The sequence below is a fragment of the Microcaecilia unicolor genome, chromosome 1, assembly GCF_901765095.1.
Source record: "Microcaecilia unicolor chromosome 1, aMicUni1.1, whole genome shotgun sequence".
In the NCBI taxonomy this organism is placed as follows: domain Eukaryota; kingdom Metazoa; phylum Chordata; class Amphibia; order Gymnophiona; family Siphonopidae; genus Microcaecilia; species Microcaecilia unicolor.
Genome location: NC_044031.1, coordinates 2996605 through 3017107, shown reverse-complemented (window position 1 = coordinate 3017107; position 20503 = coordinate 2996605). Strand labels below are relative to the sequence as shown.

At 46.2% G+C, this 20503-nt stretch overlaps 1 protein-coding gene across 1 annotated transcript in view; it reads right to left on the bottom strand.

Annotated features, from left to right (window-relative positions):
- LOC115461903 overlaps positions 1-20503 on the bottom strand; it is a 149321-nt gene that overhangs the window by 30438 nt on the left and 98380 nt on the right. The window contains exons 12-14 of the mRNA XM_030191962.1: positions 16073-16266; positions 11234-11408; positions 5625-5781 (exon numbers count right to left, since the gene is read on the bottom strand). Coding sequence (XP_030047822.1) covers positions 5625-5781; positions 11234-11408; positions 16073-16266 — 526 coding nt within the window. The remainder of the gene's footprint in view (positions 1-5624; positions 5782-11233; positions 11409-16072; positions 16267-20503) is intronic.

Sequence of the window (20503 nt, the reverse complement as noted above, 5' to 3'; positions counted from 1 at the left end):
GGCAACAGCGGGGGAGGGTTCGCTAGCCCGGGGAAGCTTCTTGCCCCCAACCGCCACCGGTGAGTCCTTCCTCCCGCTCTCCCTTCATGCACATGCCGCAGGCAGGCTCAGTCCTCAGCGCGCGATGCCATAGCATCTCTTAGAGCAGTCAGCTGTGCATCTTTCTTCCATGCAAAAGATAACTTGTTTTTCTCGTCGGCAGGGGGGTGTCCAAAGTGGCAGCAGTAGCAGGCAGGCGCGCGGGGGGAGGGGGAGGCGGCTAAACAGTGCCCCCCCACCTCGGGCTCTGGCCCCCCCTCCCCAGCGAGGTCTGGCTACGCCCCTGCTCAACGTGTAATTAAACTCGAATTCAGAGAATGTAGTAAAAGCAGTTAGCTTAGCAGGGTTTAAAAATAGCTTTGGGTAGCTTCCTAAAAGAAAAGTCCATAAGCAGTTATTAAAATGGACTTGGGGAAAATCCACTGTTTATTTCTAGGATAAGCAGCATAAAATCTATTGTACTGTTTTGGGATCTTGCCAGGTGCTTGTAACCTGGACTGGCCACTGCTGGAAAAAGGGCGCTAGGTCTGATGGACCTTCGGTCTGTCCCAGTATGGCAATACTTATGTATTTATGTACTTATATAAGGAAACATTGAGGGGCATAATTGAACAAAAACGTCTATCTCCATGGGTGTTTATCTCCGAGAACGGGTCCGTGAAAGGGCGGACCGAACCGTATTTTCGCAAAAAATAGACGTCCATGTTTTATTCGACAATTTGTGAGCTGGGCGTTTTTGTTTTTCAGCGATAATGGAAAATGAAAGCGCCCAGCTCAAAAACGAATAAATTCAAGGCATTTGTTCGTGGGAGGGGCCAGGATTCGTAGTGCACTGTCCCCCCTCACATGCCAGGACACCAACCGGGCACCCTAGGGGGCACTTTTACAAAAACAAAAAAAAAAGGTAAAAGAGCTCCCAGGTGCATAGCACCCTTCCCTTGGGTGTTGAGCCCCCCAAATCCCCCTCAAAACCCACCGCCCACAAGTCTACACCATTACTATAGCCCTAAGGGGTGAAGGGGGGCACCTACATGCGGGTACAGTGGGTTTGGGGGGCGGTTTGGAGGGCTCCCATTTACCAGCACAAGGGTAACAGGTGGGGGGGTGGGCCTGGGTCCACCTGCCTGAAGTCCACTGCACCCCCTAATAACTGCTCCAGGGACCTGCATACTGCTGCCAGGGAGGTGGGTATGACATTTGAGGGTGAAAATAAAAAGTTGTGAAACGGCATATTTTGTGGTGGGAGGGGGTTTGTGACCATTGGGGGAGTCAGGGGAGGTCATCCCCGATTCCCTCCAGTGGTCATCTGGTCATTTAGGGCACTTTTTGGGGCCTTATTCGTGGAAAAACAGGGTCCAGGAAAAGTGCCCTAAATTCTCGCTAAAAACGCATATTTTTTTTCCATTATCTGCGAAAGGCGCCCATCTCTGATCGCCCGATAACCACGCCCCAGTTCCGCCTTCACCACGCCTTCGACACGCCCCCATCAACTTTGTCCGCATCCGCGACGGAGTGCAGTTGAAAACGTCCACATTCGGCTTTCGATTATACTGCTTTATTCGTTTTTGTGAGATAAACGTCTATCTCCCGATTTGGGTCGCAATATAGGCGTTTTTCTTTTTCAATTATAAGCTGGATTATGTCCTACTTAATCGTTTCCTTTCCTTTAGTACTACCAGACAGGTCCAGAAACCATCCAACTGTTCATTTATTCAATCTATTTGTAGTTCTCATTCTTTCTATTATTATGTTTCTACAGGGTACTCCATTTCACACTCCTCCTGACTCAGTGAAAGAACTTAATATCAGTAGAGTGTATAACTGCATTGTGGCCTTGGCTATTGGCTGAGTGTGGCATTTTGCCTCAGCTATTAGATTTTTCACTGACAATATAGATATGAGCACCATTGCTCGGTTATTCGAAATACTGAGTATTCGATGATTGCATGATAGCCTTAAAGGGCAAATCACACTGACCTACTTTCTTTCTCTGTCTCCATCCACTGTATGCAGCAGACAGAAGGTCGGAACTTGCACGGGACAAAAGTTCTGGCATATTAGCGAGATTTGTTTCCTTTTCCTTTGACCCAAATTAATATGTTTGTTCTCAGAGAAGTTATCCATCATTTACTGTACTGGAAGATTTTAAAGACTGTTTTTCAACTCTGCCTTGACCGACAAGTGCACTCGGAGTCTGTATTTTTGATTAGAAGTAATTCTGTTTGTGTGAAAGATAAGACACAGCTCTCATTAATTTGGTATGTGAAGGGAGAGGTGGGGCCTGTTTTGAGTTCAGACTGGCCACCTGGACTGAGAAACATGTGACCACATTCCCACTTTATGGCTTGTTTACCTAAACAGAGAAATTCTCAAGCATTCTGTAATTTTCTTTAGCTCTGAACATGAGTTCTAAACCTAATAAAAATCAAACAAAATAAAACATGGAAAAGAAAATAAAATGATACCTTTTTTATTGAACATAACTTAATACATTTCTTGATTAGCTTTCGAAGGTTGCCCTTCTTCGTCAGATCGGGAATAAGCAAATGTGCTGGCTGATAGTATTTATAAAGTGGAACATCCAAGCATTCCATTGACAGTCTAACAGTCAATGGGTGGGTAGAAATGTATTAAGTTATGTCCAATAAAAAAGGTATCATCTTATTTTCTTTTGTTTGATTTGTATTGATAACCTTTAAGAGTGGACTAACACGGCTACCACACCTTTAAACCTAATAAAAAAGGGGGCCTCTGGCAGTGAAGTGGGAAGCCCATCTAAGGATGGACGTACCGCGTAGAACCAGACTCCTGGTCAAAGAAGCTCCTGGCTTTCGCTGTGAATAGGGCCCCCAAGCAGATGATAAAAGCCTGGATGATGTAAGGATCAGTGATGGTTGTTTTATTGCTTCTTTTCTGGTCTAGGAACTCTTGGCATTGCTTAGATGTAGATAGGTTTTGTTTAATTATAGATCGAATGATTATAGGTATTGTTTCTTTTCAGTTATTTTTTTTTTTTAATTTATTTATATATTTCAAATTACATTCAAGCATAATATCTTGAGTACAGATAAAGACGATTTAGTACCTTGGTAAATTTCTAGAAAATACATCAGAAAAAAAAAGGGAAAATTATAGTAACAAGAAGATCATTACTCGTCTATAGTCCATGATATTGGGGAGAATTATCACAATTTTCAGGAAAATATTTCAACTTTTTGAAGACAGCTTCAAAATCTAACAAATGGAGGCTGATATAAGCATACCAAGCAATATACAATATTTATGGAGTTGAAGTTATTAATGTTCCTGATAATGGAGGGTGTAAGTCTCTCAGCTTTGCCTCCAAAAAAGAGTTTAATTGATTAGCCTCAAAAATACATAAATTGAATTAAGTTTTATCACACACTTGCAGGGGAAGTTCAGCCAAAACAATGCTCCAAGTTGTATTGCCTTTGGTCTCAGTTCCAGAAATTCCTGTCTTTTCTTTTGGGTATTTCTTGAGACATCCGGATACATTCTAATTTTACAGTCTAGAAAATCAGGTCTCTTATTCAGAAAAAATTGTTTGAGTATCCAGTCTCTATCCGGTTGAAGTATGAAAATCACTTTAAGCGTTGCAGTTGTTAAACCCACATTGTCTCCTTCAATAATTTGAGTCAAGTTTAAGTCCAATGATTGAGCTTTAACTTCCTCACTTTGTAAAGAATCTTTCTTACGAAACGGTTCTATATAAAAAATCTTTGAGATAGGTGGATGTGTTTTTTCTGGGATTTTTAAAGCTTCTGTTAAATATTGCTTGAAGGTTATCAATGGGGAAATAGCAATTTATCAGTCTGAGGGCATTTGAACGTTGATAGTTCTCTAGTATTTCAATCCTATTTTGAAGATACATATTCTCTTTAATTAAATTTACTTGTATTTGTTGAGAGTTTTTAATTGCAAAAGAATTAGTTTCAACTTCCTTGCCCAAAGACTTTAACGTTGTGTCAATTTCAGTGATCTTTTCATTATCTAGCGTGAATTTCTTATTTAACTGAGTGAATTGTTGTGTAAATGAGGCTTCTAAGCCTACAAGAGCTTCCCAAATATTATCCAACGTTATTTGTTGAGGCTTTTCAGGTAAAAACGACTTACTTGAGAAATCAATTGTGAAAATTGGAGTTAGAACTGATTGACCTCCTACTGCTCCAAGTTCTTCCACAAGAACAGCTTCTCCTCGCTTCACTTCTACGATCTCCACAGAAGGATTCCCCGGCATCTCAGGCGTCGGCTCAGGGCCCGTGCCAGAAAACCCCATCGCGACTTGCGCACCAAGGGGTCTCTTTTCAGTTATATAGCTAATCATTGTATATATTATTATTATTATTATTTGTTGCATTTGTACCCCACATTTTCCCACCTATTTGCAGGCTCAAAGTGGCTTACATAGTACTGTCAGAGGCGTTTGCCCATCTTAATCTCACCTTGCATCCAAAGCAAAGTTTCAGCGTGCTTGTCTGACATTGCTATCTGGATGTCTCAACGCCACCTGAAATTAAACATGACCAAAACCGAGCTTCTCATTTTTCCCCCCAAACCCACCTCCCCGCTCCCCCCGTTTTCTATTTCTGTTGATGGCTCTCTCATTCTCCCTGTCTCCTCAGCTCGAAACCTTGGGGTCATCTTTGACTCTTCTCTCTCCTTCTCTGCTCATATCCAGAAGATTGCCAAGACCTGTCGTTTCTTTCTTTACAACATCCGTAAAATCCGCCCCTTTCTTTCCGAGCACTCTACCAAAACCCTCATCCACACCCTTGTCACCTCTCGTTTAGACTACTGCAGTCTGCTTCTTGCTGGCCTCCCACTTAGTCACCTCTCCCCTCTCCAGTCGGTTCAAAACTCTGCTGCCCGTCTCATCTTCCTCCAGGGTCGCTTTACTCATACTACCCCTCTCCTCAAGACCCTTCACTGGCTCCCTATCCGTTTTCGCATCCTGTTCAAACTTCTTCTACTAACCTATAAATGTACTCACTCTGCTGCTCCCCAGTATCTCTCCACACTCGTCCTTCCCTACACCCCGCTCCATGGATAAATCCTTCTTATCTGTTCCCTTCTCCACTACTGCTAACTCCAGACTTCGCGCCTTCTGTCTCGCTGCACTCTACGCCTGGAATAAACTTCCTGAGCCCCTACGTCTTGCCCCTTCCTTGACCATCTTTAAATCTAGATTGAAAGCCCACCTCTTTAACATTGCTTTTGACTCGTAACCACTTGTAACCACCTGCCTCCACCTACCCTCCTCCTCCTGTACACAATAATTGATTTGATTTGCTTACTTTATTTTTTGTCTATTAGATTGTAAGCTCTTTGAGCAGGGACTGTCTTTCTTCTATGTTTGTGCAGCGCTGCGTATGCCTTGTAGCGCTATAGAAATGCTAAATAGTAGTAGTAGTAGTACTTAATTGTTGTATATATTTTAATCATTGTAGATTTTAGAACCTCTAATAAAGGTCTCATTTACCTAATACGAATTCAAAAAAATCCACAGTAATTACGAGTAGTCTGTGTCAGTGAAGCTGGCTGTAAAACCAGGTCAGAACAGTTACCTGATCAGGGTATTCAGACTTCTGATTCCCTCGTCAGTGATATGGCTGTAATCCGTCAGGTCAAGCTCAAGGAGGTCTTGGAAGTGGCACAAGAAAGATAAACCAACGTCTGTGATGCTATGTCGGCTTGGCAATGCCAGGTGGACGAGATTCAGACCTTGAAAGAGAGAGCAGAGCAGGCTCGAGATACAAATACTATCCTAACTCACCCAGAAACTCACCCAGAATGTATGCAAGAAGGAGGCATAGCCTAGTGGTTAGTGCAGTGAACTTTGATCCTGGGGAACAGAGTTCAATTGCCACTGCAGCTCCTTGTGACTCTGGGCAAGTCACTTAACCCTCCATTGCCCCTGGTACAAATAAGTACTTGTATATACTATGTAAAACCGCTTTGAATGTAGTTGCAAAAACCACACAAAGGCAGTATATCAAGTCCCATTTCCCTTTCCCTTCACAGCCCTGGATTCCTCAACACTAACCACTAACTGGTGAGGCCCCCTGGTATCTCACTCTGTGCCAACATCCCCTGCTATCTTCTTCTTTCCTTCCACGTGTATTGCCCTCCTACACCCAGTTTCTATGCTTATTCTGTGTAGTGTATGTCATTCTCTGCTTCCTCATGTTCTGTCAGGGCACCCAACACCTGATATTTCATTATAAGTTTCCCTATGCACTCCTGAGATTACCCCCCCCCCCCTTCCAAAGTATCTCATTCCTCCCCAGCACTATGCAGAGAATGCTACAGTGGTGACAGCAGTGTTTCAGTAGCACTATTAACAGATAGGGGACTTATCCATAGAGTAGCTGACACTGTATGAGTAAATCCTTTTGAATATTGCACCTGAAGATTTTACATAAGAGCGTAAGTGTTGCCATACTGGGACACACCGAAGATCCATCAAGCCCAGCATCCTGTTTCCAACAGTGGCCAATCCAGGTTACAAGTACCTGGCAAGATCCTAAAACAGTACAATACATGTTATGCTGCTTATCCTAGAAATAAACAGTGGATTTCCCCAAATCCATTTTAATAATGGTCTATGGACTTTTCCTTTAGGAAGCCGGCCAAACCTTTTTTAAACTCTGCTAAGCTAACTGCTTTTACTACATTCTCTGGCAATGAATTCCAGAGTTTAATTGCATGAGGAGTGAAAAAATGTTTCGTCTGATTCATTTTAAATTTAGTACTTTGTAGATTCATCGCGTGCCTCCTAGTCCTAGTATTTTTGGAAAGAATAAACAAGTGATTCACATCTACCCATTCCACTCCACTCATTATTTTATAGAACTCTATCATATCTCCCCTCAGCCGCCTTTTCGCCAAGCTGAAGAGCCCTAGCCGCTTTAGCCTTTCCTCATAGAGAAGTCGTCCCATCCCCATTATCATCTCTGTACCTTTTCTAATTCCACTATATCTTTTTTGAGATGCGGCGACCAGAATTGAAAACAATATTCGAGGTGTGGTCGCACCATGGAGCGATACAAAGGCATTATAATATCCTCATTTTTGTTTTCCATTCCTTTCCTAATAATACCTAACATTCTATTTGCTTTCTTAGCTGCAGCAGCACACTGAGCAGAAGGTTTCAACATATCATCAACGACGACACCTAGATCCCTTTCTTGGTCCGTGACTCCTAACGTGGAACCTTGCATGACGTAGCTATAATTCGGGTTCCTCTTTCCCACATGCATCACTTTGCACTTGCTCACATTAAACGTCACCTGCCATTTAGACGCCCAGTCTCCCAAGGTCCTCTTGTAATTTTTCACAATCCTCATAAGTACATAAGTACATAAGCACTGCCACGCTGGGAAAAGACCAAAGGTCCATCAAGCCCAGCACTCTGTCTCCAACAGCGGCCAATCCAGGCCCCAAGAACCTGGCAAAAACCCAGAATTTAATAACGATCAATGGACTTTTCCTTCAGGAATCTGTCCAGACCCCCTTTAAACTCAGCAAGGCCAGCTGCCGTCACTACCTTCTCTGGCAATGAGTTCCAGAGTCTAACCACATGCTGAGTAAAGAAAAACTTTCTCCGATTTGTTTTAAACCTACCACATTCTAATTTCATCTTGTGTCCCCTGGTTCTATTATTGTTAGAAAGCGTAAACAAATGCTTCACATCTGTCCGCTCTACCCCACTCATTATTTTGTAGACCTCTATCATACCACCCCTCAGCAGCCTTTTCGCCAGGCTAAAGAGTCCTAGCCTTCTTAACCTCTCCTCATAAGGTAGTCATCCCATCCCTTTTATCATTTTCGTCGCCCTTCTCTGCACCTTCTCCAATTCCTCTATATCTTTTTTGAGATGAGGCGACCACAACTGAATACAATACTCCAGGTGCAGTCGCACCATGGAGCGATATAACGGCATTATAACATCCTCATGCTTGTTTTCCATCCCTTTTCTAATAATACTCAACATTCTGTTCGCCTTCTTAGCCGCCGCAGCACATTGAGCGGAAGATTTCAACGTTCTATCCACGATGACTCCCAGATCCCTTTCTTGGTCCGTAACTCCTAAAGTGGAACCTTGCATGACATAGCCGTAATTCGGGTTCCTCCTTCCCACATGCATCACTTTGCACTTGTCAACGTTGAACTTCATCTGCCATTTGGACGCCCAATCCCCCAGTCTCACGAGGTCCTCTTGTAATCTTTCACACACCTCCCGCGACGAGACGACCCTGGATAACTTTGTGTCATCTGCGAATTTAATTACCTCACTAGTTACTCCCAACTCAAGGTCATTTATAAATATGTTAAAAAGCAGTGGTCCCAGCACAGACCCCTGAGGGACCCAACTAACTACCCTTCTCCATCGAGAATAATGACCATTCAACCCTACTCTCTGCTTCCTATCTTTTAACCAGCTCTTAATCCATAATAATACACTGCATCCGATCCCATGACTCTCCAGTTTCCTTTGGAGTCTTTCATGAGGCACTTTGTCAAACGCCTTTTGAAAATCTAGATATATAATATCCACCGACTCCCCTTTGTCCACATGCTTGTTCACCCCCTCAAAAAAATGCAGTAGGTTTGTGAGGCAAGACTTCCCTTCACTAAATCCGTGCTGACTTTGTCTCAGCAGCCCATGCTTTTGTAAGTGCTCCGCAATTTTATTCTTAATAATAGCCTCCACCATTTTTCCCGGCACTGACGTCAGACTCACCGGTCTATAATTTCCCGGATCTCCTCTGGAACCCTTTTTAAAAATCGGCGTTACATTGGCCACCCCCCAATCTTCCAGTACCACACCTGATTTTAGGGATAAATTGCATATTACTAACAGCAGCTCCACAAGTTAATTTTTCAGCTCTATTAATACTCTGGGATGAATACCATCCAGACCCGGCGATTTACTACTTTTTAGTTTGCAGAACTGCCCCATTACATCCTCCAAGTTTACAGAGAAATCATTTAGTCTTTCCGACTCGTCCGCTTCAAATACCTTTTCCGGCACTGGTATCCCTCCCAAATCCTCCTCGGAGAAGACCGAAGCAAAGAATTAATTTAATTTCTCAGCTACAGCTTTGTCTTCCCTGATCGCCCCTTTAACACCACCGTCGTCCAACGGCCCTACCGATTCTTTAGCCGACTTTCTGCTTTTAATATACCTAAAAAAATGTTTGCTATGTGTTTTCGCTTCTATCGCTAACTTTTTTTCAAAGTCCTCCTTAGCCCTCCTTATCTCCTTTTTGATTTTGGCTTGACATTCCTTATGCTTTATCTTATTGTCTTCAGTCTGTTCCCTTCTCCATTTTCTGAAGGATTGTTTTTTGGCTCTAATAGCTTCCTTTACCTTACTGTTTAGCCACGCCAGCTGATGTTGGTCTTTTTTCCTCTTTTTCTAATACGTGGAATATATTTGTCCTGTACTTCTAGGATGGTATTTTTGAACAGCATCCACGCCTGATTCAAGTTTTTTACCCTTTCAGCCGCTCCCTTCAGTCTTTTTTTCACCATTCTCCTCATTTTATCGTAGTCTCCTTTTCAAAAGTTAAACGCTAGTGTATTTGATTTCCTGAGTTCACTTACTTCGTAGCCAATATCAAAACCGATCATATTATGATCACTGTTATCAAGCGGCCCTCGCATCGTTACCCCCTGAACCAGATCATGAGCCCCACTAATGATTAAGTCTAGTATTTTCCCTTCTCTCGTCAGCTCCTGAACCAGCTGTTCCGTGAAGCTGTCCTTGATTTCATCAAGAAATTTCACCTCCCTTGCGTGTACCGATGTTTCATTCACCCAGTCTATATCCGGATAATTGAAGTCACCCATTAGTAATACATTGCCCTTTTTATTCGCTTCCCTAATTTCCCTTGTCATTGCCGCGTCCGTCTGCTCGTCTTGGCCAGGCGGACGGTAGTACACTCCTATCACCATCCCTTTTCCCTTTTCACATGGAATTTTAATCCACAAGGATTCCAGTCGGGGTTTTGTCTCCTGCAATATTTGCAGCCTATCCTGTGATTTAACGACTTTGAATAACTTTGTGTCATCAGCAAACTTAATTACCTCACTAGTTACTCCCATCTCTAGGTCATTTATAAATATGTTAAAAAGCAGTGGTCCCAGCACAGACCCCTGGGGAACCCCACTATCTACAGTTCTCCATTGAGAATACTGACCATTTAACCCTACTCTCTGGTTGTTTTATTTTATTTTTTATTTGTACCCCATGCTTTCCCACTCATGGCAGGCTCAATGCGGCTTAGGTACTTATTTGTACCTGGGGCAATGGAGGGTTAAGTGACTTGTCCAGAATCACAAGGAGCTGCCTGTGCCTGCAGTGGGAATCGAACTCAGTTCCCCAGGACCAAAGTCCACCACTCTAACCAATAGGCCACTCCTCCACTCCTATAAACATCTATAAACCTGTTTTTAATCCACAATAGGACACTACCTCCTATCCCATGACTCTCCAATTTCCTCTGGAGTCTTTCATGAGGTACTTTGTCAAACGCCTTTTGAAAATCTAGATATACAATACTGAGCAGCTCACCTTTATCCACATGTTTGTTCACCCCTTCAAAGAAATCTAATAGATCGGTGAGGAGGCAATATTTACTACAGCTGAAATCTGGGTAAGACTAGTTTTATATCCATGGCCTAGTGGTTAGATTAATGGGATGAGAACCAGGAAATCCAGGGTTGAAGTACAACTGACACTCTGTACCCTTGAGCGAAACCCTTCACTGACTCAGGTACAAACACAGCTGCTTTAATGGTTTACTGCATATTAACACAAGTCACGCACATAGGAGTGCAATTCTGTAAAGGCTGCTAACGTTCAGGCAGCAAAATAACAGCATCTGTGACCCAGATTCCAGAAAAGAATACAAGCACAAGTCAGAATTTACATGTCCAGATTAAGATGTGCCTACATGCGTTACGTCTCTAGCAGCCATCAATGGACACTCCTAAAAGGAGCACTTTTGTGGTAGAAATGACAGTAATCTATAATATCCACCCGCAGGTGGTCAGGAGAGAGGACGAAGCATGAGTTTTGAGGAATCCCACAGCCTCTTCTTAGCTCAGCTGGCATCCCCTCCTCCACCGCAGTGCTAGAATGAGAGTGGACACAGAGACTGTGTACCTGAAATGAGCTGCAGAGCCATGTCGCCATCCATGGACTGAATCCCGGACAGTGTCAGCGTAGAGAGAGCAGGATGAGCAGACAAAGGTAGCAAAGAGTTTTCCACGATACCGGTGTTATCCAAATGAAGAGTGTGAAGGGACTTCAACTTCTGAAGAGCAGATAAGTCCGAGACCTGAAAGCAAAAGCCAAGAGATCACTAAACAACACAGCAAGAGAGAGGGACTATGGCCAAGTGATAGGAGCAAATTCTATAGAGGAATCTAGACACCTAGTTTGCATTCATGAATACCAGGGCCACCAAGAGACAGGGCTCCTGCAACCACAAACCCCCCCCCCCCCAACACACACACACAAGACTCGAGCCAAAGCCCCACTTACCTTCCTATGTCTGCTTGTCCCTGGGTCTGTCACTCTCCTGCTCCTGTGCGCTGAAAGCAGGGTTATTGCAATAACACGGTGTAATGGAAGTGAATTTTAAAGATTGTTTTTCAACCCTGTCTGGACTGACCAGTGCACTCAGGGTCTGTATTGTTGATTAGAAGTAATTCTGTTTAAAAATGGTTGTTTAACTTTGATTGTGTGAAAATAAGTTGGAATGCTGAAGATAAGACAGAGCTCTAACTAATTTGGTATGCAAAGGAGAGGATGGTTCTTGCTTTTTAGCTCTAGCCTGGCCACTTGGAGTTGGAAGGCATGTGACCACGGTCCCACAATAAGTATTCTGTAATTTTCCTTAGCTGTAATTTTCAATAGCTCTGAACAAGAGCTCAGAGCCTAATAAAAAGGGAGGGCTTGTCACAGCAGAGCTGAGGTTCATCTGTGGGCAGATGTGTTGTGCAGAAGGTTTGTTCCTGGTCAATGAGGAAACTCTGAGCTTTCGCTGCAACGGACCTCCTGGCTGATGAGATAAGGGCCTGAGCTTCCCGACCAGTGATGTGTGTGTGTGTGTGTGTGTGTGTGTGTTTTATAGCTTTCTTTTAGTTAGATGGTTCAATTAGTGTGCATATCTCCTAATTTGACTTGGTCAGCATGTATATTTCTTAATCATTGTATAGACTGAAGCAATAATGATTTATACACTCTCCATTTGAATAAAGAGTTTCATTTACCCAATACGAATCCAAAAAAGAATCTGTAGTATTTTAATCGGTGAACAGTTTGTGGTGATCAAGTGAGCAGGCTGCAGTACCAAAGCAATACACACGGTCACCCAGGTCCCGACACACAGGAGCAGGACGGAGACAGACCGAGGGAGCAGAACCTTCTGCTTGCCTTCGGAAGCCTTGCCCCTCCTGCCCCACCCCCTTTCGGTGGCTCTGTTGAATATTAGCGTACCTCGGTATCCAGCATATACACACAAATGCCATGATGCTGGTGTAAAGACGAATGCCTCACTGCAGCAGCCTATAAATTATATGCGAATGTGGGAGCCCCGTTTCTGCCCCACCCATGCCCTGCCCCTGTGTGTGCCACTGTTGCAAACAGGCGCTATGTAGGCGAGAAATTACAGAACCTATGCATACGCTACCATGCTAAACATTTACACGCGTAGTGCAGGCAAAATGTAAGCGCTTCTTTCACAGAATTACCCTTGCATGGATGAGCACTCCTAAGCTGGAAGACCCCCCCCCCCCCCCACCACCACCACAAACACTATCACTCCTCAGCTAGTCTGAAGCCCCTTCCCCAGACAGGTTCAATCATCAGTATTCTCTGCTCTCTTTCTCTCTCTCTCTCTCGCTCACTCTCCCAATCTCCCTCTAGCAAGACAACCAGTTTTCTTTCCATATCTCTCTCTTTTTCAAATCCCGCCCTGGATACACAAACCCCAAAGCTGTCTTTCTATAATTCCTCCTACCCCCTAGCATGCACGCACGCACGCACACACACACACACACACAAGTACTTAACTCTCTTCCTCTCAGCCCACACACACACCTATAGTTCTCTTCCAGTCCATCTCCCAACATACAGAGACCTATAACTCTCTCTCCGTCACTACCACTCCTTCGTACTCCCACCAAAGTTCCTTCAATCGCCAACCCTGACATACCGTGGCATATAAACACACCCCCATAGATTCCTTCCAATCACTTCCACCGTGGCACATGAGTCTCTGCACTTAGCTGCATAAGTCCCATGAGCGCTCTCAACCCTCCTGCAGCCCTCCTTTCCCCATCCAGCACACTGATCTTTCCCTTCCAGCTACCCAGACACTCAATCTCTCCCTGATACCCAGGAAATATAATGAACAGATCCCTGTCCCCCTGACCCAGCCTGTCAGTAATACCCAAGAAATATAATATACAAACCCCTGTCCCACTCTCCCACCGATACCAGGAAATGTACCAGGGCAGAGCCCAGTCCCACTACCCCAGCCTGACACTGACACCCAGGAAATAAAATATACACAGTTATAAGAACAAAAGAGTAGCCTTACTGGGTCAGACCAATTGTCCATCTAGCCCAGTATCCCGTTTTCCAAACAGTAGCCAAGCCAGGTCACAAGTACCTGGCAGAAACCCAAATTAAGGCAACACTCCATACTACAAATCCCAGGGCAGGCAGTTGCTTCCCCATGTCTGTCTCAATAACAGACTATGGACTTTTCCTCCAGAAACTTGTCCATAAGAACATAATAGTAGCCATACTGGGTCAGACCAATGGTCCATCTAGCCCAGTATCCTATTTTCCAAACAGTGGCCAAGCCAGGTCACAAGTACCTGGCAGAAACCCAGTTAGTAGCAACATTTCAGCTTACAAATCCCAGGGCAAGCAGTTGCTTCTCATGTCTGTTTCAATAGCAGACTATAGACTTTTCCTCCAGGAACTTGTCCAAACCTTTTTTAAACCTAGATAGTAACATAGTAACATAGTAGATGACGGCAGAAAAAGACTTGCACGGTCCATCCAGTCTGCCCAACAATATAAACTCACATGTGCTACTTTTTGTGTATACCTTACCTTGATTTGTACCTGTCCTTTTCAGGCCACAGACCGAATAAGTCTGCCCAGCACTATCTCCGCCTCCCAAACCACCAGTTCCGGCACAGACCGTATAAGTCTGCCCAGCACTATCCCTGCCTCCCAACCACCAGTCCCGCCTCCCACCACTGGCTCTGGCACAGACTGTATAAGTCTGCCCAGCACCATCTCCACCTCCCGCCCCCGGTTCTGCCTCCCACCACCAGTTCTGGCACAGACCGTATAAGTCTGCCCAGCACTATCCCCGCCTCCCAAACCACCAGTTCTGGCACAGACCGTATAAGTCTGCCCAGCACTATCTCCGCCTCCCAACCACCAGTCCCGCCTCCCACCACCGGCTCTGGCACAGACCATATAAGTCTGCCCAGCACTATCTCCGCCTCCCAACCACCAGTTCTGGCACAGACCATATAAGTCTGCCCAGCATTATCCCTGCCTCCCACCACCGGCTCTGGCACAGACCGTATAAGTCTGCCCAGCACTATCTCCGCCTCCCAACCACCAGTCCCGCCTCCCACCACCGGCTCTGGCACAGACCATATAAGTCTGCCCAGCACTATCCCCGCCTCCCAACCACCAGCCCCGCCTCCCACCACCGGCTCTGGCACAGACCATATACAGTGGGGGAAATAAGTATTTGATCCCTTGCTGATTTTGTAAGTTTGCCCACCCTTAAAAATGGGTCGTGGCTGGGTCTTCCAGCACGACAATGACCCAAAACATACAGCCAAGGCAACAAAGGAGTGGCTCAGGAAGAAGCACATTAGGGTCATGGAGTGGCCTAGCCAGTCACCAGACCTTAATCCCATTGAAAACTTATGGAGGGAGCTGAAGCTGCGAGTTGCCAAGCGACAGCCCAGAACTCTTAATGATTTAGAGATGATCTGCAAAGAGGAGTGGACCAAAATTCCTCCTGACATGTGTGCAAACCTCATCTTCAACTACAGAAGACGTCTGACCGCTGTGCTTGCCAACAAGGGTTTTGCCACCAAGTATTAGGTCTTGTTTGCCAGAGGGATTAAATACTTATTTCCCTCTGCAGAATGCAAATAAATTCATATACTTTCCACAATGTGATTTTCCGGATTTAATTTGTGATGTGCTATCTCTCACTGTTACCAATAACCTACCCTTCAATTATGGGCTGCTCATGTCTTTGTCAGTGGGCAAACTTACAAAATCAGCAAGGGATCAAATACTTATTTCCCCCACTGTAAGTCTGCCCAGCACTATCCCCGCCTCCCAACCACCAGTTCTGGCACAGACCGTATAAGTCTGCCCAGCACTATCTCCGCCTCCCAACCACCAGTCCCGCCTCCCACCACCGGCTCTGGCACAGACCGTATAAGTCTGCCCAGCACCATCTCCACCTCCCGCCACCGGCTCTGCCACCCAATCTCGGCTAAGCTCCTTCTGAACAGGATTCCTTTATGTTTATCCCACGCATGTTTGAATTCTGTTACCGTTTTCATTTCCACCACCTCCCGCGGGAGGGCATTCCAAGCATCCAGTACTCTCTCCGTGAAAAAATACTTCCTGACATTTTTCTTAGTTGCTCCTACTCCCTGCCTAACCACTGTTACCACATCCTCCGGCAAAGAGTTCCAGAGCTGTTCCACTGCCCCTGCCTGCCACTGATATCCAGGAAATAAAACAGACACAACTCTATTCCACTATCCCAGCCTCCCACTGATACCCAAGAAATGTAACAGACACAGCCCTGTCCCACTGCCCCAACCCGTCACCGTTACCCAGGAAATGTAATAGATACAGCTCTGTTCCAATATCTCAGACTCCCACTGATCCCCAGGAAGTAGACTGGACACAGCTCTATCCCACAGTGCCTTTTACCTTGGTCTGTTTAATGCTGAGAACTCGCAGCTGTGAAACATGTTCTGGCAGGACACACAGGGTCTTATCTGTTACATCCGTCTGGTTAAGACTCAATTGGGTGAGACAAGCTGGCGTTGATGACAGATAATCAATCACACCAGCATCAGTGACTTTGGTTTGATCAAGAACTAGATGAGACAGGTGACTGAGGCCTAGAAAATGAAACATGTAATCAAGGAGCATCAAAATTCACTAACTACAGGGAAAAAAAGAGGCCTTGCATAGCCAGAGCCACAAACTACATGAGAGAGAGGGAGAGGGAGAGGCTGGATCAGGGTTTGGAACAGAGGAAGAGATGCTGGACTCACAGAGGGAGTTATGTCAGACAACGAGGGGGTCAGGGGAGAGAGAGAGAGAAGACACAGAGACTGGATTAGGGTTTGGAACAGAGGAAGAGATGCTGGACTCACAGAGGGAGTTATGTCAGACAACGAGGGGGTCAGGGGAGAGAGAGAGAGAAGACACAGAGACTGGATTAGGGTTTGGAACAGAGGAAGAGATGCTGGACTCACAGAGGGAGTTATGTCAGACAACGAGGGGGTCAGGGGAGAGAGAGAGAAAAGACACAGAGACTGGATTAGGGTTTGGAACAGAGGAAGAGATGCTGGACTCACAGAGAGAGTTATGCCAGACAACGAGGGGGTCAAGGGAGAGAGAGAGAGAGAAGACACAGAGACTGGATTAGGGTTTGGAACAGAGGAAGAGATGCTGGACTCACAGAGGGAGTTATGTCAGACAACGAGGGGGTCAGGGGAGAGAGAGAGAGAAGACACAGAGACTGGATTAGGGTTTGGAACAGAAGAAGAGATGCTGGACTCACAGAGGGAGTTATGCCAGACAACCAGGGGGTCAGGGGAGAGAGAGAGAGAGAAGAAACAGAGACTGGATTAGGGTTTGGAACAGAGGAAGAGATGCTGGACTCACAGAGGGAGTTATGCCAGATAATGAGGGGGTCAGGGGAGAGAGACAGAGAAGACACAGAGACTGGATTAGGGTTTGGAACAGAGGAAGAGATGCTGGACTCACAGAGGGAGTTATGCCAGATAATGAGGGGGTCAGGGGAGAGAGACAGAGAAGACACAGAGACTGGATTAGGGTTTGGAACAGAGGAAGAGATGCTGGACTCACAGAGGGAGCTATGTCAGACAACGAGGGGGTCAGGGGAGAGAGAGAGAGAGAGAGAGAAGACACAGAGACTGGATTAGGGTTTGGAACAGAGGAAGAGATGCTGGACTCACAGAGGGAGTTATGTCAGACAACGAGGGGGTCAGGGGAGAGAGAGAGAGAAGACACAGAGACTGGATTAGGGTTTGGAACAGAGGAAGAGATGCTGGACTCACAGAGGGAGTTATGCCAGACAACGAGGGGGTCAGGGGAGAGAGAGAGAGAAGACACGGACACTGGATTAGGGTTTGGAACAGAGGAAGAGATGCTGGACTCACAGAGGGAGTTATGCCAGACAACGAGGGGGTCAGGGGAGAGAGAGAGAGAAGACACAGAGACTGGATTAGGGTTTGGAACAGAGGAAGAGATGCTGGACTCACAGAGGGAGTTATGCCAGACAACGAGGGGGTCAGGGGAGAGAGAGAGAGAAGAAACAGAGACTGGATTAGGGTTTGGAACAGAGGAAGAGATGCTGGACTCACAGAGGGAGTTATGCCAGATAATGAGGGGGTCAGGGGAGAGAGAGAGAGAAGACACAGAGACTGGATTAGGGTTTGGAACAGAGGAAGAGATGCTGGACTCACAGAGGGAGTTATGCCAGACAACCAGGGGGTCAGGGGAGAGAGAGAGAGAGAAGACACAGAGACTGGATTAGGGTTTGGAACAGAGGAAGAGATGCTGGACTCACAGAGAGAGTTATGCCAGACAACGAGGGGGTCAAGGGAGAGAGAGAGAGAGAAGAAACAGAGACTGGGTTAGGGTTTGGAACAGAGGAAGAGATGCTGGACTCACAGAGGGAGTTATGCCAGATAATGAGGGGGTCAGGGGAGAGAGAGAGAGAAGACACAGAGACTGGATTAGGGTTTGGAACAGAGGAAGAGATGCTGGACTCACAGAGGGAGTTATGCCAGACAACCAGGGGGTCAGGGGAGAGAGAGAGAGAGAAGAAACAGAGACTGGATTAGGGTTTGGAACAGAGGAAGAGATGCTGGACTCACAGAGGGAGTTATGCCAGATAATGAGGGGGTCAGGGGAGAGAGAGAGAGAAGACACAGAGACTGGATTAGGGTTTGGAACAGAGGAAGAGATGCTGGACTCACAGAGGGAGTTATGCCAGACAACCAGGGGGTCAGGGGAGAGAGAGAGAGAGAAGAAACAGAGACTGGATTAGGGTTTGGAACAGAGGAAGAGATGCTGGACTCACAGAGGGAGTTATGTCAGACAACGAGGGGGTCAGGGGAGAGAGAGAGAGAAGACACAGAGACTGGATTAGGGTTTGGAACAGAGGAAGAGATGCTGGACTCACAGAGGGAGTTATGCCAGACAACGAGGGGGTCAGGGGAGAGAGAGAGAAAAGACACAGAGACTGGATTAGGGTTTGGAACAGAGGAAGAGATGCTGGACTCACAGAGAGAGTTATGCCAGACAACGAGGGGGTCAAGGGAGAGAGAGAGAGAGAAGACACAGAGACTGGATTAGGGTTTGGAACAGAGGAAGAGATTCTGGACTCACAGAGGGAGTTATGCCAGACAACGAGGGGGTCAGGGGAGAGAGAGAGAAAAGACACAGAGACTGGATTAGGGTTTGGAACAGAGGAAGAGATGCTGGACTCACAGAGAGAGTTATGCCAGACAACGAGGGGGTCAAGGGAGAGAGAGAGAGAGAAGACACAGAGACTGGATTAGGGTTTGGAACAGAGGAAGAGATGCTGGACTCACAGAGGGAGTTATGTCAGACAACGAGGGGGTCAGGGGAGAGAGAGAGAGAAGACACAGAGACTGGATTAGGGTTTGGAACAGAAGAAGAGATGCTGGACTCACAGAGGGAGTTATGCCAGACAACGAGGGGGTCAGGGGAGAGAGAGAGAAAAGACACAGAGACTGGATTAGGGTTTGGAACAGAGGAAGAGATGCTGGACTCACAGAGAGAGTTATGCCAGACAACGAGGGGGTCAAGGGAGAGAGAGAGAGAGAAGACACAGAGACTGGATTAGGGTTTGGAACAGAGGAAGAGATGCTGGACTCACAGAGGGAGTTATGTCAGACAACGAGGGGGTCAGGGGAGAGAGAGAGAGAAGACACAGAGACTGGATTAGGGTTTGGAACAGAAGAAGAGATGCTGGACTCACAGAGGGAGTTATGCCAGATAATGAGGGGGTCAGGGGAGAGAGAGAGAGAAGACACAGAGACTGGATTAGGGTTTGGAACAGAGGAAGAGATGCTGGACTCACAGAGGGAGCTATGTCAGACAACGAGGGGGTCAGGGGAGAGAGAGAGAGAGAGAGAGAAGACACAGAGACTGGATTAGGGTTTGGAACAGAGGAAGAGATGCTGGACTCACAGAGGGAGTTATGTCAGACAACGAGGGGGTCAGGGGAGAGAGAGAGAAAAGACACAGAGACTGGATTAGGGTTTGGAACAGAGGAAGAGATGCTGGACTCACAGAGAGAGTTATGCCAGACAACGAGGGGGTCAAGGGAGAGAGAGAGAGAGAAGACACAGAGACTGGATTAGGGTTTGGAACAGAGGAAGAGATGCTGGACTCACAGAGAGAGTTATGTCAGACAACGAGGGGGTCAGGGGAGAGAGAGAGAGAAGACACAGAGACTGGATTAGGGTTTGGAACAGAAGAAGAGATGCTGGACTCACAGAGGGAGTTATGCCAGACAACGAGGGGGTCAGGGGAGAGAGAGAGAGAAAACACAGAGACTGGATTAGGGTTTGGAACAGAGGAAGAGATGCTGGACTCACAGAGGGAGTTATGCCAGACAACGAGGGGGTCAGGGGAGAGAGAGAGAGAAAACACAGAGACTGGATTAGGGTTTGGAACAGAGGAAGAGATGCTGGACTCACAGAGGGAGTTATGCCAGATAATGAGGGGGTCAGGGGAGAGAGAGAGAGAAGACACAGAGACTGGATTAGGGTTTGGAACAGAGGAAGAGATGCTGGACTCACAGAGGGAGTTATGCCAGACAACCAGGGGGTCAGGGGAGAGAGAGAGAGAAGAAACAGAGACTGGATTAGGGTTTGGAACAGAGGAAGAGATGCTGGACTCACAGAGGGAGTTATGCCAGATAATGAGGGGGTCAGGGGAGAGAGACAGAGAAGACACAGAGACTGGATTAGGGTTTGGAACAGAGGAAGAGATGCTGGACTCACAGAGGGAGCTATGTCAGACAACGAGGGGGTCAGGGGAGAGAGAGAGAGAGAGAGAGAGAAGACACAG